Source organism: Diabrotica undecimpunctata, chromosome 5 (genome assembly GCF_040954645.1).
Source record: "Diabrotica undecimpunctata isolate CICGRU chromosome 5, icDiaUnde3, whole genome shotgun sequence".
NCBI classification, from domain to species: domain Eukaryota; kingdom Metazoa; phylum Arthropoda; class Insecta; order Coleoptera; family Chrysomelidae; genus Diabrotica; species Diabrotica undecimpunctata.
Window position 1 is genome coordinate 66643178 of NC_092807.1, and position 27171 is coordinate 66670348.

General features: G+C 32.9%; 1 protein-coding gene across 2 annotated transcripts in view; it reads left to right on the top strand.

The window, feature by feature from the left end:
* The window catches only part of LOC140441362 (rabankyrin-5), a 456167-nt gene that overhangs the window by 198013 nt on the left and 230983 nt on the right, over nt 1-27171 (top strand). For both annotated transcript variants that reach the window (XM_072532038.1, XM_072532039.1), the window contains 2 exons: nt 2044-2162; nt 16564-16685. In XM_072532038.1, coding sequence (XP_072388139.1) covers nt 2044-2162; nt 16564-16685 — 241 coding nt within the window. The remainder of the gene's footprint in view (nt 1-2043; nt 2163-16563; nt 16686-27171) is intronic.

Consider the following 27171-nt stretch of genomic DNA (forward strand, 5'->3'; position numbering starts at 1 on the left):
AAATACTAGAGTGTCTAGATTCAGATGAAGAACCCTACATTGACAGTGGAAGTGAATTTCAACCTACTGACAGTGAAGCCAGTAGCGAAGACGAGATTGATCATATGTTGTGCGCCGAAAACCACATCGACAGTGAGGATGAGATAAATGAATTGGCGGCCAATGTTATAGGTGGACAGAAAGAAGCACAAGCGGTAAGGAATGCTTTATCTGAAAACTTTAGCTTGAACTGGACAAAAGGCAAGTTTATTCCTCAAATACATAATTTTGACGATAAAACTGCTGGTGCTTGTTTAGAAAACACGGAAGTTCCATTGAGTGAATTAGATTATTTTTTATTATTTATGAATGATAAGGTAGTGAACATGATTATAACGCAGACTAATAAATATGCTTTAGAACAGACACGTTTGAATAAAAAAATAACTTGGACAGCAATGACTAAAGAAGATTTCTTTAATTTTACTGCTGTTCTTTTCCTTGCTGCTCGTCATCGAAAAAACAAACTGGTCGAAAAGTGGTCGACAGATGAATTGTTGTACACTCCAATATTTGGAAAAGTTATGTCCAGAAACCGCTTTCAAATTATATTACGCATGTTATATTTTGCAGATAATGACCGACAAATTAAAGGCGACTCTTTCCATAAGTTACGAGGAATTTTGGAAAAGATCAAAAATACATTTGCTCAGAGATTTTCGCCATTCCAGAACTTAGTAATTGATGAGAGTTTAATGCTTTTTAAATGACGCCTGCTTTTCAAGCAGTTTATAAGAACAAAACGTCATCGTTTTTGCATTAAACTATTTCTTTTGTGCGACTGTGAGACAGGATACGTTTTAAATTTTATCGTATATACAGGCTCCAAAACGGAAATAGAGCGATACCAGGATCTGGGGATAACAAGGTCAGTTGAAGTTTTATTTAGATAAAGGCCACTCTCTATTCACGGATAACTGGTATACCTCTCCCCAACGCTTTCTACCTATTTATTTGAACACAAAACAAATACGTGCGGTACCATTAGAACTAACAGAAAACAAATGCCTGATTTATCGGGTAAATTAGAAAAAGGCGAAACAAAATCGATGGTTAGCGATAATATGTTAGCCGTTAGATGGAAAGATCGTAGAGACGTTAATATGTTGACAACTTTTCATAAAGTTCAAATAATAAATGTAAATAAAACAAACAGGAAGCCAGGGGAATCTGTGAAGAAACCGGAATGTATCGTCCACTACAACCAAAATATGGGAGCAGTAGACAGAACGGATATGATGCTAAGTTCCACAGAATGCGTTAGAAAAACATTAAAGTGGTACAAGAAACTATTCTTTCACATTCTTGATCTATGTGTCCCGAACAGTCATGTATTATTCCTTACGCAAAATCCAGGGCAGTTGCCCTTGGCAGATTTCCAATTGAGGCTAACTCGATAGCTGCTTGAAAGGTAATTTTGTGAGAGACTATAAATTTATTTTATTTACGATAATCTTTTTTTAAAGTTATAATGTACCAAAAAAAAATACCCAGGACGTTGAATACATCAAAACATCAGCGTCTGACGGGGCGACATTTTCCGGCTATGGTACCAAATAAAAAAGTTCGAAGATGCATTATTTGTTCACATTCTAAAATTCGTGACCAAAAAAAGAGGCGAGATTCTAGATATATGTGCAATGAATGCGACGTGGGTCTATGTGTTTTTCCTCGCTTCGGAGAATATCATACAAAAGAAAAGTATTAAAAACTTTTGACTTGTATGTACGCAATCCTAGTTATTTCTTTAAACTTATTTTTTGTCAACATATATTCTTATAGTAAAATATACAAGGTGAATCAATTATTTCATATCAATAGTATTATTTATCTCCTAATAAGGCTACTCTTGATCTCTTTTCTAGAATGTCGTATATATATGGCACTGGGGCTCATGCATGACTTTTTAAAAAATCTGGATATGGGAGTACTACCTAGGTATTGACGACCGGTAAAGAAAGGGTTAATACAAATTGTGTCTAATAAAAATATTTTAATTTATAGAAAATCCACCAGACGCTCAATTAATTTGTAATTTCAATCAGAGAGATATTGAAGGCGAAACACCAATCAGCTTGGCCTTAAATGAAGGTTTTTCCCATCTAATACCAACATTGATTAAGGTTAGTAGGTATATTAATAGATAGATAGATATATAGATACATTTATTGACAATTTTTACATAGTAAACACTACATGTTATGTCACAATATAAATAAGTCACTTATGTGACATAGGAAATAACTAAGAAATACAAGAACACATAATATAACATTTACAGTCAAAAATAGAAATATAAAAATATATAAAAAAAAAATTAGTTAGGTGTAAAATAGTTTTCATAAAAACGACCACACTAGGACACAGAATAATAAACAATCAGAATGCCCACTGTTTGAAAAAATAAGTACGCGCAGACGGAATCAGCCATGTTTTAGTTAGAACCAGTGCTGTTCAGTGACATTTTATGTTGACATTGTGTGCATAGAAAAATTAACCAAGTTTGATTTATTTACGACAACTATAGACATAATATGCACTATTTTATTCGTACTTTTAGTTGAAGAATAGATTAAATTATTTCAAATATACTAAATTATTAATCTCTAAAAATTTAAATTACATTTCTGTCGTAGCTTGTCACAAATTTCTCAATTCGAGTCTATGTTTCCGTTAAAAATATGAAGATCGCGTGCTGACAAACTTCAAAGGCGGAATCTGAGAGTGGGCATTCTGATTGTTATTTACTCTGTGACTAGGAGCTCAAACAAACAAATTCCTGTATACTATAGAAACAGTGTTCCAGCATGAAGTGTTTTGCTAATTTATAAAACTGTTTAGAATTCATTGCTTTAATATCAATATTTTGTTCAGGTTTAAAAAACAATTATACAGATTATAATCTATTGTATTAAGTTGTGTAACACACAATCTGGAATATGGTATAATGGTGTGATTTTTGTTTCTTGCATTGTACTGATGTTGATCAGCATGTGTTTTTACATCTTGTGTATTATTATGAACAGTTAACAAACTTTCAAATATATATATTGAAGGTAAAGGACGAATGCCATAATTTTTAAACAAGGGTTTGCAGCTGGTGTGATATTCTGCTGAGTCAATAATTCGGATTGCTGCTTTTTGAAAAGTGAAAATTTTATATGCATAGGAGGAGTTTCCCCAAAGAAATATGTAATATGTCAGGATACTATGAACCACTCCAAGATAAACTGACCTAAGAATATCTCGACTCACAGAAGTAGCCAATCTGTGCATGACCAAAATCTGTGAGGCGAGCTTCCTACACAACCCTTCAATATGGTGCGACCAGTTCAACCTAGTATCCATAGTAAGACCTAGTAACTTTACTGGTTTTTACTGGATTATCCTGGTTTCTGGATAATCCAGTAAAAATCACTGGATTATGCAAGTTCTTCTGCATCTCTATTATCTGTTATTTCGTCATCTTCTACATATGTCTTCTGTCGTTTCTATTATGCTGTTTTTTAGGGTATGCCATTCCTATTTCCTTCCTCTTATAGTACCGTGCACCTACAGTGCGTTGGCGAATTATCTTAAGGCCAAACGTCTATCTTTTTCGGCATGCAAAAGCTCGCCAGTGTTATTTAAACCTGTCCAGTTCTTTATATTTGGTAGCCACGACATTTGTTTGCGACCTACTCCTCTCTTGCGCTCAATCTTTCCTTGGATAATTAGTTGAGGGATTTCGTATTTTTTTCCCTCAGGATATGACCTCTATATCCTCATTGTTGTATTTTCTGTTTCTATCCTAATTCTTCAGTATACTGTTGTATTGTTTCTTGTATTTTCAACTTATCGATGGTCATTTTTTTCTTTTCCTTGTTAATATTTGTTTTAATTATTTTCATCTTTAATTTTGTATTAATAGTAGGTGATAAGTGTCTGCATTTGCTCCTCTATAAGATCTCACATCTTGTACTGTTTGTATCCATTTTTTCGAAATTAACATATGGTCTATTTGATTGCCATCCGTTATTTCCGGCATCATCCACATTATCTTGTGTTCTCTTTTGTGTTTGTGTTTTGTACTGACTATATATGTGTTTGTTGCAGATGCTAGGTTGCACATTTTTCATCCATTAATATTTGTGGCTTCATGTATTGTTTCTTCTCCCGCTACATTTCGGATATAATCTTCCCTTCCCACCTTTATTTGCCCATTATTATTAAGATGTCATTTCTGGGGATATTTTAGTTGTTGTTTTTCTTGCTTTCTCTCTATATCTATTTTTTCCCATTCACATCAACTTCTTATAGCCTATTTTTGTCTGTTTTTCTTTACTTTTTTCTTCTTTCTCTATTTTAACTACTCCTTTCTGTACTTCCTTTTCTTTTGACGTCAGGTCATTATTTGTGTTTATAATATACACTAATAAGTTAATATACACTAATGTTTATTATTTATGTAGTTGCGATGTTGATGGTACTTCAACTTACTTTTCTTATTTAATATCTCAATTTTATCCGTGAAGGTTTCTGTTTCTATGGCATAGGTTTCTTCTATTTTTGTTACGTTCCTCAGTTTGATTTGCTCCTGCAGTTTTTGTGAATGTTTCCATGCTTTCTTTTAATTTATTCATCATCATTTGTATCTATTTTTAAACCCGAAATAATCAAACTTTTCTTTTTACTTGTTTGCTCCAGTTGTTCCATTCTATCTTGTAATTGTTCACGTTGTTTTTTAATTTTCTGTTTTTCTCCTTTATGTCTTTTAGTTCTTTATTACTTTTCTTTATGTGTTCTTTCCTTATTTGCTTTATTTCATTTATCATTTCTTTATTTTTTTTCCATTAATTGTTTTCATTTTAGTTATGATGATTCTCTTTCTCTTCCTTTACCTCCGTGTCACTTCTATAAGGTGTTCGCTTAGTCATTTTACTTCTTCTAAAATATTCATCCTGGTCTCTTCTCTTGCTTTTCGTTTCTTCATCTGTATCTATTTCGTTTTCTGTTGCTTTGTTACTTCTATTAATTTCCCTATTTTATTAAAACTTTAAATTACAATGTCAACTATTATTTATTATTTTAATTTAATTCTAATCTAACTTTAATCTAATTTATTTAAGGCCGGATCTGGATTTTTGTGATAAAATTATGTGGCTTTAATGTTAATAGTTAATTTCTTTTCGGCACTAATTACTTTCTTATCTACCAAAAAACGCGTAGGAATGGCTGAGCGGTTCGATCCCTCGTACTCAAAACATTCGCCTACCAGTTTTTTAAGCTTTTACAGAATTATTTATTACCCAAAACTTGTTAAAATTATTAAAATAGTTCTATCTTACTTGTCTCATGTTATTTTATTTATTCACTACTATTACCTGTATGTACTAACTTTTAACACTTATTTTTGAACTCTGTTGAATTTTCTAGCTTTTAATTCTCCAATTATTTGAAGTTTATTATGGAGCGAAAATCAACCGAACTACTATCGCCAATTGTAGTGGGTTTAGATATTTTTATGAGATCAAACATATTATCCATTCTTTCCATTAACTTGTGTGTTATTAGTTCTAAATGTTTTATATGCATTGAGCAATTGTTTATATATATATATATATATATATATATATATATATATATATATATATATATATATATATATATATATATATATATATATATATATATATATATATACATGTATTATCGGGATGGTTAACCTGAAGCATGTTCAATCATCTCGCAATTTCTTCCAATTTTTTGCCCTCAGAAATTTCTTTTATCTACACACATGGCTAAGAAATCCTTAGAAGAGTTATACTACGCTTTCTAATTGGCATATCAAGGGCAAGTCATGGTTCTTCTACGATCCTTTTCCTTTCAAATCAATAGCTTGTGTGTTTTGTCTATTTACTAACCATTCACTTCTACGAACAGATATAATTTTCTCGCTTTCTAAAACCTCCGAAAATCAAGTTTAATAAAAAACTATAAGGAAGTCCCTTCTATTCGAATCGGTCCTCACTTCTAAAGTATAATTAGGGCTAATCTCGTATGAGCCAAAAAAATCTCCCCTTTAGAGAAAATTTAAGCTCTCATACGAATATCGTATTTCGACTTTTTACTAATTATATACTTGGATGTCACTTCTGTTCACCATTGCATCTTATATCTTGCATACCGTATCTTGTATCCTGCATGTTGTAAGTTGCATATTGCATCTTACATCTTTCATCCTACCGTTAGTTAGATAAATCCTACTGCTGTTGCTGTTGCTGTTGAATTAGATATACCATCCTACCGCTGTATTACCTATGACATTGTGCGTGTTTCTGTTGATACAACTGCCGAATTGTTTATTGGTGCCAGTCCACATTAATTACTGCATCAAAACTTGAGACATATCACTCAGAGACGTGCCAATATGAACCTGTAAGTACATTTTGTTTTATTTTATTCGATTCAAAAACCGAGAGTTTTCCAAGTAGACACACTAAATCCCCTTGTAAGAGATTGGTAACAGTTCAATACTGTATTTTTCTTTGTGACAAAATTACAATTCGTGTTGTAACGAACGAGCTTATTTCGACGGTAACGGTTGCATCTCAAGACGATGATATGTGTTCTAGAGTATTCCTGATGTATCGACCGGGTGAGAGATCGAGACATCAATACAAGTGAAAATAGAAGTGGACTATTCCAGATTGGTCTAGTACATGATAACTACTATATACATATATATATATATATATATATATATATATATATATATATATATATATATATACATATATATATATATACATATATATATATATATATATATATATATATATATATATATATATATATATATATATATATACAAACAACACAGTTTATTAGGGCTGCATTCAGAAAGTTTGGCCGGGACTTTACAGAAACACTCTTTTGACTTTTGGTCTAGCTTTCGGAATTGTTTTATTCCTTCTTTAAGACACTGTAATTAGAAGAATGTGTAAATATTTACAATATATCACAAATTGTCAGTGCAACTTACTAGTCGTCGAGATTATTTATATAAAGCTATGACACTCAACATTAATAACACACATATAAAATATAACAAATAAAATAATGAACAAAATACATTTTAAAATTTAGTTAATGGTAGTAAGACTTCGTTTGTGACATCTTTTAATGGTGTGTTTTAACTGATCCATAGAGAACAGAAAGAAAAAACAAAAATAGTATGATTAAAATGTAATTAAGTGTTCTTCGTGTTTTATTAATGGAATTAGTATATTTAACCTGTCTTGATGGTATGCAACATGTTTTGCATGCAGGTGTATTATGGTGTGTATACGTAAAAGTAAATCTTTATTTTATTTTTGAAATGTTTGTAAATATTTACACATTCTTCTAATTACAGTGTCTTGAAGAAGAAATAAAACAATTCCGAAAGCTAGACCAAAAGTCAAAAGAGTGTTTCTGTAACATCTCGACCAAACTTTCTGACTGCAGCCCTAATAAACTATGTTGTTTGTTTATATCGACAGTCAATAATATCCAGTATTTCTTATTAGTATACAGTATTAGTTTAGGTGATAAAATATTATCGTACTGTAAGCTTATAAATAAATATATTTATATAAATTTGAACCGCTGGTTTTATTTAAACACGCTACAGTAGTGTACGGTATGAGGTAAATCAGCAGTGACTTTTGAACTTTTGAAAAGTATTGTTCGTCGGGAACATCCGCGTAGTTAGGTAGTGATCTTTTTAAGAAAGAGCATTTAAAAAGTACGCATGTACCTGACCATAGATGCGGCTTGCAGAACTATCAGTAAAACAGTTACATGAACAACTAGAAGAACGGGATGAAGGCTGCAGGGATGAGGGATGTTCTCAAAAAGAACGGAGATGACCCAGATACAATCCATTTTCAATCAACAGAAGAAGCAGTTTTAACGAAAATAAATGAGAAATTCGAAAGTGTTTCTCAAATGATTGAGGAAACTTCTAGAAAGAATGATGATAAATTCGAAAATGTTTCTAGAAGATTCGACAAGACTAAGATTAATTCCTAGGGGCCAAGAAAAATGTTACCAGACCTTGTTCACTCGACTAGACAAACGTTACGGAGATGCCCTGCTACAAGTCTACAAAGAACAACTAAGAAGTAGAATTCAAAGAGCAAGTGAAAATTTGCAACAGTTTGAAGCAGATGTTGCTCGTATAGTACGATTAGCTTATCCAGAGGCACCAGACAACATTTTGGAAGAAATTGCTGTAGATATATTCGTCAATGGGTTGAAAGACAGTGAATTACAGAAAGCTTTACGACTATCAAGACCGAAAGTTCTAGATGAAGTGCTCGCTATTGCAGGTCCCTTAAGCTAGCGGGGACACATGAGCGGAATCCAATTTAACCTACGTAATATTTTTTCACCAATTTTTCACTAATTTATTACCACCCTAATAATTTTTCACCACCAAACCAACCTTAAGGGGAGCGATTCTGCTGGCTTAAGGTTCAAGCTAGCAGAATTCAAAAAAAAAACTTTTTGTTGATGGCATATTTTTTCACCCATTTTTCACTAATTTATTACCACCCTAATATTTTTTCACCACCAAACCACCCTTAATGGGAACGATTCTGCTGGCTTAAGGTTCAATCTAGCAGAATTCAGAAAAAAACTTTTTGTTGATGGCATATTTTTTCACTAATTTTTCACTAATTTATTACCACCCTAATAATTTTTCACCACCAAACCACCCTTAATGGGAGCGATTCTGCTGGCTTAAGGTTTAAGCTAGCAGAATTCAAAAAAAAACTTTTTGTTGATGGCATATTTTTTCACCCATTTTTCACTAATTTATTACCACCCTAATATTTTTTCACCATCTAACCACCCTTAAGGGGAACGATTCTGCTGGCTTAGGGTTCAAGCTAGCAGAATTAAAAAAAAATATTTATGATATACCACAGTTTTCTTCTGCGTTTTTACGAATTTATTACAACTTTAGTAATTTTTCACCCCTTACTACCCCTTTAACAAAAATTAAATAAATTTGTTTTTTCAAAAATACTTCAATACATTTACACGGTGTGTGTGTGTGTGTGCGAGTGTGTGTGTGTGTGTGTGTGTGTGTGTGTGTGTGTGAAAAACACTTCTGTTGTAATAATTGGTATATTTAATTAAAAATTACTACTTACCTACCTATTACTTATTAATTACTTACTAAAAGTACTACATATTTCACTGAAGATGGACTGATAAGTCCGAAAACGTTTTGAACTTAATCCTTTAGGATTTTTAAAATTTAATTAAATATACCAATCACAACAGTGTTTTACTTCAATGTTCGAGTTTTTTAACCATATGATATACAGCCAACGCGATCGGATAGCCAAGCGGGCTGGGCGGCTGGCTTCTCCTTCGCTTCACTGCGAGAGATGTCAGTTCAATCCCCAGCTCGGTGTACAGAAAACAAAAAGGCTAACGCAGCAGTTTAAAATTCTAAATGAATCTGCGGCTTAGTCTAGAATATGCTGGTATCTGATCGGCCTATGGTGGAGCAGTACGGCAAGAGATAAGGGCTTGCGGCTTGGTGATACTCCTCCATAGATCCCTACCGGAAGGGTGTGTGCCGCCTAAATACCGGGTATATATATATATATACAGCCAACTCACGGGAATGATCCCTTTTTAAGTTGTAAAATTTTGGTAAAAAATAGGCAATGTACAAAACAACAATATTGCAATGTTTAGCATATAAAAAAGTTGGTGAAGTTGGTGTTTGTGTAAATTCTAGCATTTAAAGATGTAAACTACTTTCCTTATTTGAATTTCTAGTATTTATGGGAATTATCTTCCACACTGACACATACGGATTTCAAGATGGGAGGTTTATTGGAAAACAGATCCACTATTCAACTTAAAATCTTTTTTGCGGAACATCGGAAGAGATCTTTTTCTTATAATTTTAAGGTGCTTAATCTTTATCCATAATCCAATGGGACCGAATGTTATTCCTGAAGATCGGTTTTATAGAATAAGAACAGTTATAGACTTTTTAATAATAAAATGACTACTCTGTGTTATACAGTAAAAGAATTATCGCTAGATGAATCGATGGTACCGTGGAAAGTTAGACTTAGTTTTAAACAATATACTAAACAAAAGACATAAAAGACGATATCAAGGTTAGAATTAATTCGTAAATTAATTTATAAAAAAGCAAAGAAAGACGGAATATCGCACGCGAACATTTACCTATAAATAATTGCTAATAAATCGGACAAACGCGAAACGAAAACGAAAAGATGCAGAGTATGTCCTATCCTAAAAATAAAAAAAAAAACCCAATTTATGAGTGTGTGGATTGTGCCGAGAAACCAGATCTCTCCGTGGGCGATTCTTTCAAACATTTCCATAAACAAAATAAATAAGTTAATATTTTTTTGTAATAACCTTTAATTTTTACCTATATTCAACTGACAATGAATGACAAATCGACAAAGAATTAAAATACAAATATCTTTAAATTTTTAAAATGCTGCTAATATAAATTTATTTTACTACGCAAATAATCTATATCATAATGTTCTGACCAACCGGTAACTTCGGTCTCATTTAAATATACCTACTTAAAATATTTATATCCTAAAATGTTTTCTAATATAAATTCTTTATGTTATACACCTAACCTTAAAATTATGTTTTGACCAATCGTTAATACTCTTCTTATTTAAATAATATTAAAATATTAAATACCTAAATTATTTTTCAAATTTTCATCTACCTAATGAATACAAATCTTTTAACAATAGGTGCGCACGGTCCCGACGACCCTCCTTTACAATCAGATAAGAAGTAATGTAATAGACGTAATAAAATTATTTCAATTTGAATATTTCTTACCTGGTAATTTATTCTGTGAAATATAAAAATTCCATTGTATTTACTAAAACTCAACTTGATTTCAGTTATTTTATATTCATAAAAGGGACTAACGATTCGATTTCGCTTAGCCATGTAATACGACTCGAATCAGAGTCAATTTTTTAAAACAGGTAAAATTTATAGTTTTTGGAATAAAGTGTTTTCATATTTTTAATATTTAAACATTGAAAAAATAAATATTAGTTAGTATAGAATAACATTTGAAAATGTTTTTCAATTCGGGTAGTTGAGAAAAACATGACTAGGCTGGTAAAAATATAGTAAAATTCTAGCAGAGCACTCTTGTGTTTTCAAAAAGATTTTTTATTCACCTAGCGTCAATGTGTATCTTGTTGAATGTTGACCATTAACTGAGGCTTAGGGGGTCAAAAATTATAAAGGTGGATCAAATTTAGTAAAAACCAGGCAAGCAATTTATATTTTCAGTTACAAGTAGAATACAGTAAAATTATAAAAATAGATTTTTTATCACCTTAAATTTTAACGTAGTAGAATTATTGACTCCTCATAGAGGTTAGTTGAAGGGTGAAAAATTACTAGGATGGTAATGTATTAGTACAAATCTAGCATAATACTGTAGTATCTCATATTTCCGAAAAGATTTGCTTTGCATTCAACCAGCGTAAATGTGTAGATGGTGGAATTGGTGAAGTTGGTTAACATTTAGTAAAAACTAACCAGAGAGTTTCTTATTTTATTTATAAATGGTATTTAGTAAAATTATAAAACAAAACTTTTTCACCTTTAATTTAAACGTAGCAGAACTATTGACTTCCACTAAGTTGGTAATAAATTCGTAAAAACTTAGCAAAACACTGTGGTATATCATAAATAATTTTTTTTAATTACGCTGGCTCGAATATTAAGCTAGCAGGAACGTTTCCAAATAAGATTGGTTTAGAGATGGAAACTTATCAGGGTAAAAATACTTTTTTATGTCAGTTATAAGTAGAGGATAGTGAAATTGTAAAAAAAGATTTTTTTCACGTTAAATTTTAACCTAACAGAATTATTGACTTATCACAAGGGGTAGTTTAGGTGTGAAAAATTACTAGGGTGGTAATAAATTAGTAAAAACTTAGCAGAATACTGAGGTATTTCAAAAATACGTTTTTTTCTTATTTTGCTGGTTCAAATATTCAGCTAGTAGGAAAGTTTTCGAATAGGTTTATGGGAGCAAAATTATCAGGATGATCAAAGTTTAGTATAAACTTAACAAAACACTTTTTTATTTCAGTTATAAGTAGTGGACAGTAAATTTGAAAAAAAAATTTCTCCTTAAATTTTAATCTAACACAATTATTGACTTTTCACAAGGGGTAGTTAAGGGGTGAAAAATTAGTAGGATGGTAATAAATTCGTAAAAACCTAGCAAAACACTGTGGTATATTATAAATATGTTTTTTTAATTCTGCTAGCTTGAACCGCAAGCCAGCAGAATGGCTCCCCTTAAGGGTGGTTTAATGGTGAAACAATATTAGGGTGGTAATAAATTAGTGAAAAATGGGTGAAAAAATATGCCATCAACAAAAAGTTTTTTTTTTTGAATTCTGCCATCTTGAACCTTAAGCCAGAAGAACCGCTCCCATTAAGAGTGGTTTGGTGGTGAAAAATTATTAGGGTGGTAATAAATTAGTGAAAAATGGGTGAAAAAATATGTCATCAACAAAAAGATTTTTTTTTGAATTCTGCTAGCTTGAACCTTAAGCCAGCAGAATCGCTCCCATTAAGGGGGGTTTGGTGGTGAAAAATTATTAAGGTGGTAATAAATTAGTGAAAAATTGGTGAAAAAATATGCCATCAACAAAAAGTTTTTTTTTTGAATTCTGCTATCTTGAACCTTAAGCCAGCAGAATCGCTCCCCTTAAGGTTGGTTTGGTGGTGAAAAATTATTAGGGTGGTAATAAATTAGTGAAAAATTGGTGAAAAAATATGCCATTAACAAAAAGATTTTTTATGTTATTATTCTGCTAGCTTGAACCTTAAGCCAGCAGAATCGCTCCCATTAAGGGTGGTTTGGTGGTGAAAAATTATTAGGGTGGTAATAAATTAGTGAAAAATGGGTGAAAAAATATGCCATCAACAAAAAGTTTCTTTTTTGAATTCTGCTAGCTTGAATCTTAAGCCAGCAGAATCGCTCCCCTTAAGGTTGGTTTGGTGGTGAAAAATTATTAGGGTGGTAATAAATTAGTGAAAAATGGGTGAAAAAATATTACGTAGGTTAAATTGGATTTCGCTCATGTGTCCCCGCTAGCTTAAGGGTCCTCGCTATTGCCTTAAAACATAAAACAGTCATCGAATAAGAACCATTGCAGAAGGCGACGAACCAAACGATGAATGTCTTTAAGAAATGGTATGAAAAGTAGTTCGTAACACGATGCCGAAGAGACGCGAGTCCAGATGTTGGAATTGTGGTGACGTAGGTCACATTCGCCGTAATTGCAAGACAATGATACAACAGAGTCCCCATAGTAACTATTAACATTAAAATTAACACACCAAATTAACATTTGGTTTCGAAAATTAGTTTACGGATTTTATTAACATTAACGTCCTCCAGTGGAATTCATAGCTTGTACATCGAGGAACATACCGATAATAAATGTAGATCGTTTTTGGTAGATGCAGGTGCAACAAGAACTATTGCACATCCAGAAGTAGTACGAAGCCATCTTAAATTATCGCCTGCAACGGTAAGGCTTAGAACAGCAACTGGTGAACTAATTAATACATATGGCGAGGCTAATATGTCAGTATCCATTGGTCAGACTACACAGAGTATTAATTGCAGAGATCTCCGACGAGTTCATATTGGGTATGGATTTACTAAAAAAAGTTGGGGCTGTATTGAATGTCAAAAATGGAGTTCTCGCTATCAGTGGTGAAGAGCTGCCGTTAGAACGATTACAAGAATATGATTACAAAATCAAACATAGGGCTGGAAGAGTTCACTTAAATGGTGATGCTCTTTCGAGACCGCCATGTAGTGCAAATTGTAATTATTGTCTTAAATTAGAACGACTTTGCCTCGTGAGACTCATTAATGATCAATCAACAGCTACAAGATGATCCATGTATAAAATGAGTGTTGGATTGGATGCATCGAAGTGAGAGACCTACTTGGCAAGACATTAGTGCATGTAGTCCAGAAGTCAAGTCATACTGGAGCCAATGGAATCACCTAGTACTAAAAGATAATCTTCTGTATAGATCCTTTGAGAACGATGGTGGTACAGAATCTAAGCTTCAGTTGATTGTACCTAAAAGTAAAGTGTCAGAAGTATTGCATCAGTTGCATGACGATGCATCAGGTGGACACTTTGGTATTACGAAGACTCTGCAAAAGGTTCGAGAGCGGTTCTATTGGGTGAACTGTAAAGATGATGTAAGAAGATGGTGCCGGAAATGTGAACTGTGTGCAACCAGTAATGGTCCAGTTGGTAAAAATAGGGCGCCCATGAAAAAGTACAATGTGTGTAGTCCTATGGAAAGAGAAGTAATCGACATTGTAGGTCCATTTCCAGAAACGGATGATGGAAATAAATATATCCTGGTAGCCATGGATTATTTTACCAAATGGGCTGTGGCCTATGTGATACCAAATCAAGAAGCTGCTACCGTTGCAGAGGTAGTCGTTAAAGAATTCTTCAGCCGATTTGGTGTTCCCTTGGAAATCTACCCCGACCAAGGGCGCAACTTTGAGTCAACCCTCTTAAAAAACGTTTGTAAATTGATTGGTGTCATTAAGACCAGAACGACACCCCTGCATCCTCAATCGGATGGAATGGTCGAGAGGATGAACCGAACGATGAGTAAACACCTGTCCAAAGTTATATCAGAACATCAAAGAGATTGGGACCAGCTCATTCATTTATTCCTAATGGCCTACAGCTCAGCCTTGAGTGAAACTACAGGCCAGACTCCAACCTGCCTGATGTTAGGTCGTGAAGTTCGTTTACTCTGCGACCTAGAAATTCGCTGCAGACCTTCCAAAGAACATGTTGCAAGCGAAAGCGAAGAATATGTCGAGCGCCTGAAGTTAAGAATGAACAACATTCATGAACTTGCCGGACAACACATCCAGTTAACCAGTGACAAAATGAGAGATCAATATGATTCTCGATGCAAGAATAAAAACTATGAAGTAGGTGATCTTGTTTGGATTTATAATCCACAACATCATCGAGGCTTGTCTCCTAAACTGCAAAGATAATGTGAAGGTCCGTATGAAATTAAAAAGAGAATAAATGACGTAATATACCGAATTAAGAAGTTGTCGAAAGGTAAACCAAAAGTAGTTCACATAAATCGTCTTGCACTTTATGCTGACTCAAATGAAACAGAAGAAGCACGAACACTTCAACATGAGATCAAAGATGACCGGCGATCAAGCTTTAATGAATTTATGTCAAATTACGCAGAGAGAAAGAGTGCTAGATTCGGTGTGATCACAGAAGTTCAGCAAGATCTTTTTAGTGTTCCACATAACGTCTCTCTGCACAATGTGCTGCCAAAGACCGTGAGATGACTAAAGGAATCTCGTCCGTATTTTATAAAAGAATTTCGGTCGTTTGGACGAGTTATGATGACTAGGAAGTCGTATACAGACAACGAAAAATAACCAAATTACGAGGATATATGGCGTGCTCTAACTAATTTAAAGAAAATCGTGTGCAATTATGACTTCAAGATTTGGCCTTACCCAAGATAGGCTATACTTTAGAAAATCTGGATTGGAAGATTGTCAGATTTTGTCTTATTTTCTTTCTGTTCTTGTCACTTTGTATCTTTCCCGTTATCGTTCTTATCTTATTTTCTGTCCATTCTCGTATTTTCACTCGCGAATCTCCTGTAGTCTAGCTCTGTCGAACCCCGATCAAGACACCTCTACCAATGATCAGAGCATTTTTCATCTACCATTAAGCTCACTTCTATCTAGCCCAACCGTGGTAGCTATTTCCATTGTTCCCAATTATGTGGCGTTTATTTCGCTACAAACTTGCGTTAGAAATTTTCTTTTCTGGAGCTCTTTATACTCTAAACATCCTTGTACCTAAATACCTTTTTGTCCTTTTATTTAGGACATTGAGACGATAGATGATCCTATGCATTTTGCACGGTGTGGAATCCTGTGGCAATAATTATATGTGTGACTAAAAGTTGACATTTTTGATATTGAGACATTTCGCTCTTCGAATGCGGTGGCTCAACTTTGACATTCAAAATTAGAAAAATATAATTTATTATTTAATCACCTAAAGAATACCATTCCCTTGTCAGAGAGTTAGTTTCTTTAAAAAATCACAAAAGAAACGCCATCATAAATATGAAAATGTGCAGTATATTTTTAATCATATTTTCTGGCATTTCTATAAATTGAGTTTTTTTCCACCATTGCACCCATAGCCCTATCTATATATAAATATATATTATAAATATATGAATATCTAAATAGTGACTTACGTGAATTTTGTCTCGTTCTAAAAAGAAATAGGTCACTGAAAAAAAGGCCATGAGAACAACTATAATAAATTATATAATGACACCATGTGCTTTATATAGTAACAAGTGGAAAATTAATTTTTTTAGGGTAAAGCTGACATTAATATAAGAAACGGGAAAGACTTTACGCTTTTACATCAAGCAATAATTAAACAAAATTCCTCGATGGCCTTATTTTTGTTAAACCATGGAGCAGATATCAATGCCGTGTAAGTAGCCACATTTTATGGTCTGTATTATTTTTTTTTTTATTTAAAACAAATCAATATGTCCAAAACTCGGATGATAACAAATATTGTAGTCAATGAAAATATATGCTTAGAAAAAAATAATCAAACCGTTGAGCTTCTCCGTCGTATAAGACTGACGAAATTATGTCTAAAAGAAACACCTTTAATCAATGTGTGTGTTAAGGTTGATCTGCACCCCCTAAAAGACAAACTACATATTCAAAAAATTTGAAAAAAATTGAGAAGGTATACGTGACAACTAAAAGTATTTTGACAAATTTTGAGCAAACTTCATGTTTTCTTTTTCGAAAAAACTCTAAAAAACTACTTTTTTCCAAGTATAAAGCGGGAGAATCAGACATATAATTTTGTTAATTTTCTTACAGCATAAAGATATAACCCTAAGAAATACTTGTGAATTTTTTGAAAATTTTTAAATGTACAGTTTTGCCACAATTGGGAAAAAATAATATGTTCCGGCTTATAATAAAGCTACTGGTAAGAAACCGGAAAACATTTTAATAACAACATATATAAAACTGTAAAAGTGGAAAATATTTGCAATAAAACGTTGAATATTTTTTCCTAAACATATGAAAAATCTCGTTAAACAAGAATTATATCTTGAACTGCCGTCATCAAATTGTATCGTAGAGAGATGGCTCCATCTCAAACGTTGGTAATATTTATCATCGATAGATTGCATTACTTTCGGCCTCGAAATGCTTCAAGCGAATCGTCATACTACCAGGGTTGATATATCAATTATTTTATACAACATTTTTACAGATTACAACAAGATTTAATAAGAATGTTATCGGTTTGAATGAATTTTATCTGGCATGCTGAAACTTACAGAATAGTAGATACAGTACTATTCCATCTACAAGCAATATATCTATAAAAAACTTATTTAGTTTTTAAAAACTATTTAGGCGTTTTTAGTTAATTATTTTAGTATTTATAAACAATAGTGTTGCTTGCACACTAGCATACACTACTCCTAGGCACATATTTAATGTGGAAGTAATAAACTAAAATATCATAGTTCTCTCACTCCCATTCTTTCTAAGAACGTAAATATTAAATATGTATATATATATATATATATATATATATATATATATATATATACCAGCGAAATGTTGATAAGTTTACCGATGTTTCAAACTATTCAATTAACTTGTCTAACTATACGCACCAATTTATATTGTTACTTCTGAGATTTCGCATGGTTGCCGTTAGGTCTTAGTTCAATTTGTAGATTAGTTACTTTTAATTGAAAATTGTGGAACTATTTATAGTATAAGCATTAGTTTTTCTTAAGGAATTCACATTTGTCAACTTGTATTTTATATCTTGTTTCTCTTAATCTGTTTTATTTGGTTAGTAAATGTTAACGGACTGTCTGAATGATGAAATATGCATGATGCAAACTTCCTGCACTGTCGTCTTGATCTTGATTGCATGCGACGGTGAGAGTTTCTCTTAGGATGGCACCTTCGACTTCTTGTCTTGGGATGACGATTTTACCTGATGTTTCTTTTACTAGCAATTTGACTTGTCTAATTTTTTAGGGCTCTGGGTGGACTGTATAGAATTGGGCTTTATTTGTGACATAGTAATTAATAGGAAGAATAGAATGCTCTGTAGTAAGAGTAGCTTGGATAAAATCGAGATTTGCTTTCAGAAGCCTTAAGATTAAGACCATCAAATGTCTTGTGGAATTTGAAAAGATAAAATTTTAAGTCAATATCCGAGTTAAATTCGGAAAAAATTGGAATTTCTACACAGTAATCTTCTAATGATTCTGAAAAATTAATGCAACAAGTGGTTCATATTTAATATTATTTTTGTAGAATTTATTGGCTATATTAGGATTAAGGAAAGATTTAGTGGCTCCTGTATCAATAAGAAGTTTAAGAGAGGGATTTTGAATTTTAATGTAGGGAAGCTCTCTTTTGTCGGCATAGGAATGCAATTCTACTACGTTTCTTCTTTTTCGTTTTGAAATCTTTGAAAATTTACATCTTCGTCCTCATATTCTTAGATTTTTTGTTCATAGTAAGAGTAATCTGGGCATATGTCTATATACCTTCATCATAATTGCTCTTGTTGTTCGATATTAAAGAGCTCTTCTATGGTGAATCGGGGGCTGGCTGTTTGTTAAAAGCGGAAGTTTCTTTCAGATTAGGGTGGCGTGTGAATACGCTTATAGGTGTTAGCTTATATGATTGAGATGGATCTGGTTTATGAAAATTGAGTTGGTTAGTTGTAGAATTTTGTGCATATTGAGTGTTTTGTTGATTTTGTTGGAATCTAGGGGGTTGAAATGTCCCTCTTGGACTATTGTTGAATGGCTGTTGTTGCAAAGGCATTTGGCTTAAAGAATGGCTGTGGTCAGGGGGGCTTAGGCACCTTAAGCTTCCATCGTGTAGGAGCGGGTGTATGAGTTAAATTGTGTCGTTTGTGAAGTGGCAGATGGTTTGTTAGAATGACTTTTTCATGAAATTGATGAGGATTTTTGTTTGGGGCTTGACGAAGATTGACTAAATCTCTAGTTAATGAGTTAAGTTGGTCTGCAAAATTTTAGACAAAAATTGATTTCATTGACGGGCACTATTTACAGCCGTACACAGAAATAATTTTTCTGGCTCTTCTTTTAATTTTGTTCATAATTCCTCGTGTAAGCATATGATTTTAAAAATTTTCGGGATTTGTATGATCCCAGAAATGGTTTAGAAGCATGGAAATAACATCAATAAAATTTTAATTCATTTGGATTGCCGTCGTACTGTAGTAAGATAGAAAAATCTTTATTAACATCAAAAATGGGTGCCATATTAGAATTATTTGAACTGGATGCTGGTGTAATAATTATAGAAGGTATTTCAAACGAATTTGTGGACGTGGACTTAAGAATATGATTATTGTCAACTAAATGTAAATCTGGTTTGATAATTTCACCAGATTCTATGTTAGATTCAAAAATTATTGCTTTTAGTTGTTAAATTGCTTCCCGCCCTATAAAACCCAGATTATGAAAGTTTATCTTCTTTTGGTATTACTTCAATTTTCGCAAAGAAATAATAGGCATAATAGGTAATTATGGCTATCAATCATTATCTGTATTATTAAACTCTTTGTTTATATCATTTTACCATTTTATAGGATTTTCAATTACGGTTCTAATGATATAAATATGTGTGTAGGTTTTTAGTTTGTTTTTAAATAGTCACTAAGATTTGTCTGAAATAGTTGCTGTATATTCGAAGTTCAATAAATATACTGATTTAATTTCTAAGTTATCAGATAGATTCGCATCGATTAAGGATCGTCTCGGGACCTTGGAACAACTTTCTCAAACGAACTCAATGGAGTTCGAGGATTGTATACAAGAAGCAAATATTCGTTATCAGTTTCCACGTTTTTCCTATTGGTAGGGTTAACAATAGCAATAAGCATAGGCCATTAGAGGTTAACAAGGTTAAATTTGCAGATAATGATAGTCCATTAATTACGTTGCGCAATAAGATTAGGTTGTTAAGAACCAAATTTTCTAGAGTTCAATTGAAGGATGACATAACTAAATATCAACTAAACTATTTGAATAAAGTGCGAGGGGAACTGGAAAAACGTAAAGTACTTAACAAGGAACTAACAATAAAGTATATTAATAAAGTTCCAACGAATATTAGTACTAATCAACAAAATGCCGCAAAAAACGAATAAAGTTGACAACAATAAATATTTTTTAGACCAATATTGCTTCTTTGTAACGTCTTAATCTTGTTAAGACCAGGGCGTTAAGCAACACCACACTGCTGGAAGAAACGAGGGGAGAAATTCTTCGAATATCCTTAAGGATATTCAAGAGAAAAACGCCCACCACCGTTCCATCCATCAGAATGGTGCTCTGCCCGACTGCTCAGCTCTGGATTCGTTCCCTGTTCATTCTCTCCCCACACCAATCCCAGAAAGGTACAGGAAATAAAAAAAACTTACGAAGTCATAGTAAAGGTATATTTATTTATTAAATAAAAATAAACAGAATTCAAATTATTATGAATGCAAAACAAAAATAATTTTTTAAACCGAGAGTCAAAGATTCTGCGGGTTGCCGGTATAAAATAATTAAATATATTAAAAAGTACTCAGCTTTAGTTCGTTCTGAAGGAGTCGTTCAGTTCTCCAGGAAGGATTCCGATCCTTGTGAAAGTTAGCTGCTGTCGGGGGTTGTTATTCTAGATAATAGCAATCACTTATGTCCCCATGTTGGTAAATGGGTTTTAAATTATGTTCTGATGCATCAGTCCCCAAGGTAGTGTGGTTGGCTATGTTTGCTTCCCAAGGTAGTGTGGTTGGCTATTGCTTGCTCGCCACGGTAATGTGTGGTTGGCTATTTCTTGCTCCCCACGGTAGTGGCTAGAAAATTCATACAAAGATCAGTTTTCTCTCAAAAGAAAAGCCCGATCAGAAATAAAGCTGAGTATTCAGAGAAAAACGATCTCAGCAAAATCTCTGATCAGAGCGTGGCATTAATAAAAATAAATTTGTAGGAAAAGATTTTATTAATAAGATATTAAAGAAAATAAGGTAATATAGGTATAGGTTATTCCACGAATATACGACTGTTTTGGATTATTGCGACAACGAATATTTTACTGTGCAAGTAGAAGTATGAAAGTAAATTGGTCTAATTATTATTCCAATAAAAAGGATCTACTGTTAGTATGACATATAAACTAAAATTATTTCAGTTAATAAATATTCAGATAGACACAAAATTTATTGTGAAATTTAATCCGAAAATTACAAAAATTTTTACGCAAATGCTCCTACGAATAAATACAATGACGTCTATGAAGCCAAATGTGTTCATCAGACATTTGGGTTGGTTTTCGGAGAAATTTAAACACCAAATAGGCGTGCCGGGTTTCTTTGATATTACACTATTTTATTACTTTATTAGGTACTACAACTGTAATAAAAAGAAATATACTATTTTTAATATAAATGAAAAGAAATTGGCAGAACGATGATGGTTCAGAAACCAGAAAAAGAATCTAATATTTCACTTTGTTAGTTTTAAATATTTGTTTGCTTTGAGTGGATGTACTCTTAAAAGTTCCGAAAGTAACGGGTATAACATACCGGCTATTGATAGTTAAAGTACCGAGTCGTTACAGGTATTAAAATGTAACGAAAATTTACATACAGTTTCTTATATCGCCGACTGATTTTAGTTTTAAAAACCGTCCGTATAGAGGTGTCCGGTGAAGAGAGGTGTCCGTTAAGAAAGAGTGTAGTGTAGTGTATTTGTTTATTGAGGCCAAAAATTAAGAGACGTGTTTTAGATGTAGACAACTTTATATTTAATGTACTTTCTTATTTTACTGCTGAGAAAACCAACGGGGACCCTTTGCGACCAGTTCAGTCCGTACATAAACGTGTGTGTAATGCACTCTGTATTAGTGAAACATAACTAAATTCGGTTTTGCAAAAAGCAAAAAAAAGTGGACAAAGTGAACAAAATGTCGCACAATATAAATCTCGCCGACAACCAAAGACTATAGATCTTCCCGAAGGTTGTAAATTTGAAATTCGTGAGACAATATATAAAATGCGCGAAAAGAAAGAAAATTAAAGAATAAGTAAGTTTTTTGGCATTTTTATTACTAATTGAATATTCGACTAAATAAATTACACTATTTAATCACTTAAGTATTGTTACACTTCGTTTAAATCACTTAATTTAAAAACCAACTGGTATACAATACTAAACTTAATGATAGCAATTATATACTTCACAAACTGAATTACAACTACTGTTCTATAAACTATCAACTCTATATTTATATCATTACTTCATATTTAAATCTAAGGTTTATATCTGTCATAACAGTATTTTAAAAATGGGGAGAATTTACTATTGTACAATTCAGCACATTGGACCAGTTAAATCGATACCTTAAACCGAATTTAAAACAGTCGTATATTCGTGGAATGGAGTATACATATATATAGTAAAAAAAATAAAATTTAAATTTTTTTAGCTTAAGAAAGTATCTGCTATGCAAAAGAAAACAAGTAAAAAACAGAGGCCTAAAACTAGAAAAAGATACTTACCCGTGTATACGGCCGAGACACTAACCAATTTGTGTGACTAAAGTTTTATTAAGAATGATTGTATTGATATGATTGAAAAGAGCGAATAAAAATTTGTATTGGCTTATATAGAGTGGGCCGGCTAATAAAAATATTTATAATTTAGTGAGGTCGCTTTGGAATAATATAGTACGGGGGACAAGTACCAAGCGGAGCTTGGTGTCACGTTCAATTGGTTGATTGAAACGTTACACACCCCCCAAGGTACCTGAAAATTTTTTTACAGGGACTGAGAAAAAATTTCTAAAAGAAAAGAAGAATAGTTGTAAATGAGAATAAGAAGAAGGATAACTAGTATGAATGGCAGAAACATAAAGTGTTGATAATAATTAATAAGCAGGGTAATGATATTAAAGAGAATCTTAAGAAGGAAACAAGAAGAAGAACTTGTTGATTTGAGAGAGTAAATATGTAGCAGTAAATGAAAACACAAACTAAGTTTGCTGAAAAAATAGCTAAGAGATGCACTATAAAATGCTACTGTTTAATAAAAAATGATACTAATTAGATAGTTAAGCCTTGTTCTCTAAATGGTTGCTGGAGATACCTTCATTCGAAAAAGAAAAAAAATAAAGCATTGTATCTATAACTGAAAACTGAATTAATAATTAACTAATCCTATATAATTAATACTAAAAACTAAATATAAAATTTGTAATTAAAAAAATAAAATAAATAATAAGGGATGTGCCTTTGTAGTAAAGTAAAACACCCCTAGACTAAAACAAGGGTTAGGCAGGAAGCACAACAAATTATTTAGCCTATCAATAAAAATGGAGGTACAGTAATGTAAGATAAACAAAGTTTCATTGATAGTAAAATAAGGATGCACTAAAGAAGAATGATAACGAATGAACATCAATTTAAATTCAGATAATAAGAGCCAATAACAAATAATGTCAACAAAACAAAATAAGACTCTCGAAATATTTTGAAGTATTCACACTATATAAAAATAATTAACTCTCAGATGTTTTGGTGGGTGTTGAGATGAAAGTAGTTAAAGCTCAAATTGTGAGAAAATATTTCAAGAGTGCCAGGGCGCCATGTAAGTAACAAATCGAAGGTTCATAGAAAAGAAAATAGGTAAAAGGTGTCATAAAATTTTCCTATTGAAGAAGACATGATTACGCAAAAGGTTGAAAAAAAACTATATATGCATAATGCACGCTTGACTTCAGGAAGTATTTACGACCTGAGGGTAATAGTTTTCTAAAAACTATTAAAAAAAACTATTTCAAAACGCCATGAAATTACACAAAAGGTGTCATCTGGGACAGCTGCATAATAACATTTGTGTTTCGAAAAGAGAGTAGTAATTGAAATAAGCTAAGATAATTCCAAACGTGGAAAGGGTAGAATCTGGTGGTGGCCCAAACTCAAGATAACACGTATTCGTCAATAAAAAAATCGTGAAAAATGCACGATAAAGATATACAAGATAAAATATGAACTTCGAAAAATTTATTACAAAAAAAAATTGACAGAACTGTTGTTAAAATAAAGATGTGGAAAATGTCTCTAAATTATAAGAAATAAAATAAAATAAATTATTATCAATGTCTGTATCGTTATCAACGTCATCATCATCAATGTCGTTACAATCTGTTTCATCAGGTTTTAAATATCTGACATGGAAATTCCCTAAGTGAATACCGTTAAGATCCTTAAGAGCATAAACGGTGGAAGAAATAACTTTTTCAATAATGCAAGGGACAAATTTCGGTGCAAGTTTTGAGGTAAAATTATCGACAGCTTTAGACAAGACAAAATTTCTTTTCCAGACTTTTATTCCAGGGGAATAAGTAGGGAAGGGCCTTATATGAAGTTATAACGATCATTGTTGGTAGTATAGGAATGACGAATTCTCTTCTGGACTTCATCGAAGATAGGGGTCAAGCTTTCGGGAGGTAAGGGAGAGAAGAGACTTGTTGATATTTACCGAATTATTTGCCCTATCCTCAATGCTTCCGTAAAAGGAACCGTCAGTTGGAATATTCCTGGTGAAAGTTAAAAAAGAGGGAGAAAATTTGGTAGCATCATGTTTTGCGAGCCTGATTGCCTGGGCTATCTTAAATATGTCTTTATCCCAATCTTTGCGGTTGTCCTGAATAAAATATCGAATAGCTGTTAGGATAGTTTTGTTTGTCCTCTCAGTCGGGTTAATCTGTGGAAAATATCTGGCATTGTACCAGATTTTCTGGACATTGTATCGTTTCATCAGGTCCATAAATTCCTTGGAAATAAATTGAGGATCATTGTCAGCAGCAAAAATCTGCACCGAAGATTAGAAAGACCTGATTTTCAATAAATTTCACGATGCCAGCAGATGTCGCTGAGGACATGGGGTGAACTAAGATAAACTTGGTGAACCAATCTACAATGACCAAAAGATATCGATTGCCCTTCTTAGACCGAGTGTAAGAACCTAGAAGGTCAGCTGAGAGGAACTGAAAGGGGTAGTTGATATCCCTGTATTTACCCATCCGGCCTGCTGGGGGTAAATTTGATGATTTACAGGAAGGGCAAACCTTGCATTTAGAGACATATTTTGAAACACAATGTCTCATTTTAGGCCAATAGTACAATTCAGAAATTCTACCGAGGGTTTTTGATACATGTAAATGACCTACAGTAGGTTCATTGTGGTACATCTGAAAGATAGAATTTCTGTGTGTAGAGGGAACAAAAATTTTCCAATTAGGAGAAGAATCGCAGGATTTTGAACGAGAGAAAACATGCTTGTACAAGACGTTGTCTTCAACTTTAAGAGAAGGGTATTTATGTTGGTCATTGGTAACCTTCTTTATTAAGGTGTTATACCAATTGTCCCTAGTGAGATTAGACAAATTTAGAACTGAAACTTCTGGAACATTTTCTGGAATTCTGGAAAGAGAATCGGCAACGACGTTAAGAGAACCATTACGATGCACAATGTCGAACTTATAAGAAGATAACTTCATTATCCATCGTGCTAGACGAGGAGAAGGATTTTTCATGGTGAAAAGCCATTGAAGTGAAGCGTGATCAGAAATTACGCAAAAAACGGTGCCTTCGATGTAACCTCTAAATTTCTCGACTGACAGGAGTATGGCCAAAAGTTCTTTTTCAGTCGTGCTGTACTTGCGTTGGCACTTATTAAGGGTTTTACTAAAATAAGCGATGGGATGCTCAAAACCATCCTCTTTTTGGAACAGAACTGAGCCAACTCCACAGTCACATGCATCGCAAGTAATATAAAATTTATTTGAGAAATCTGGACTAGCAAGAACAGGAGCACGAGTGAGAAGGTTTCTTATCGCATGGAAAGCTGAATCAGCCTCTTTAGTCCATGATATGCGCTGTCCTTTCTTTTTTCCTTTCAATAAATCCGAAATGGGAGAACAAACAGAACTAAAGTTAGGGAGAAATCTACGATAATACCCGATCAAACCGATAAGGCGTCTGATCTGTGTGGTATTCTGAGGTACGGGGTATTCTAGAATAGAATTGATTTTCTCTGGATCTGTTCTAAGACCTTTTTCGTCGACAATGAAACCAAGAAACTTAAGAGGTGGTCTACAGAATTGACATTTACTAAAATTTATGGTTAAATTGGCAAGTTTTAGTTGCCTAAAGAGCTTAAAGCAAAATACTCCACGATTTGGGATAGAAAAGGCGGTTTTGATTTTAAACTCGTCGTCGAGAGGAATTTGATAGAAAGCATGTCGTAAATCAATGGATGTTATATACCTAGCATCACGAACCTTAGAGATAATAGAGTCGATAAGGGGCATTGGGTAACTGTCCGGAATAGTTATAGCATTTAGCTTTCTACCATCAAAACAGACGCGTTGTGTGCCGTTATTCTTTTTAACGAGCCATAGAGGACTCATCCAAGGAGTTGGAGTGTGTAAGGGTTGAATAATCTTTAGCTTCAACATTTCGTCAACACCTTCATTAAGGATCTTTTGCATTGCAGGCGATAGAGGGTATTGTCTTTGCTTTATTTTCTTTGCATTTCCGGTGTCGATATGGTAAGTATAAAGGGTTGTTCGGCCAATAGTGTCTTCTGGAGCTATTTCTTTGAATAGAGAAATGATCAAGTCTGTTTGAGTGAGTTGAGAAGGAGTCAAGGTGCACCTATTAGAAATCGTGTTTATAACGCAAGTTGAAATATTACTAGAGCTATCGAAAAAGTCAGAAAAATTAAAAGATAACCCAAAAAGACGAATGAAATCCATTCCTAACATGATTTTATGTGATATGGAGGGAACAACTAAAAATTTCAAGGAGTGTGTGATGTTCTGTAAAGTAA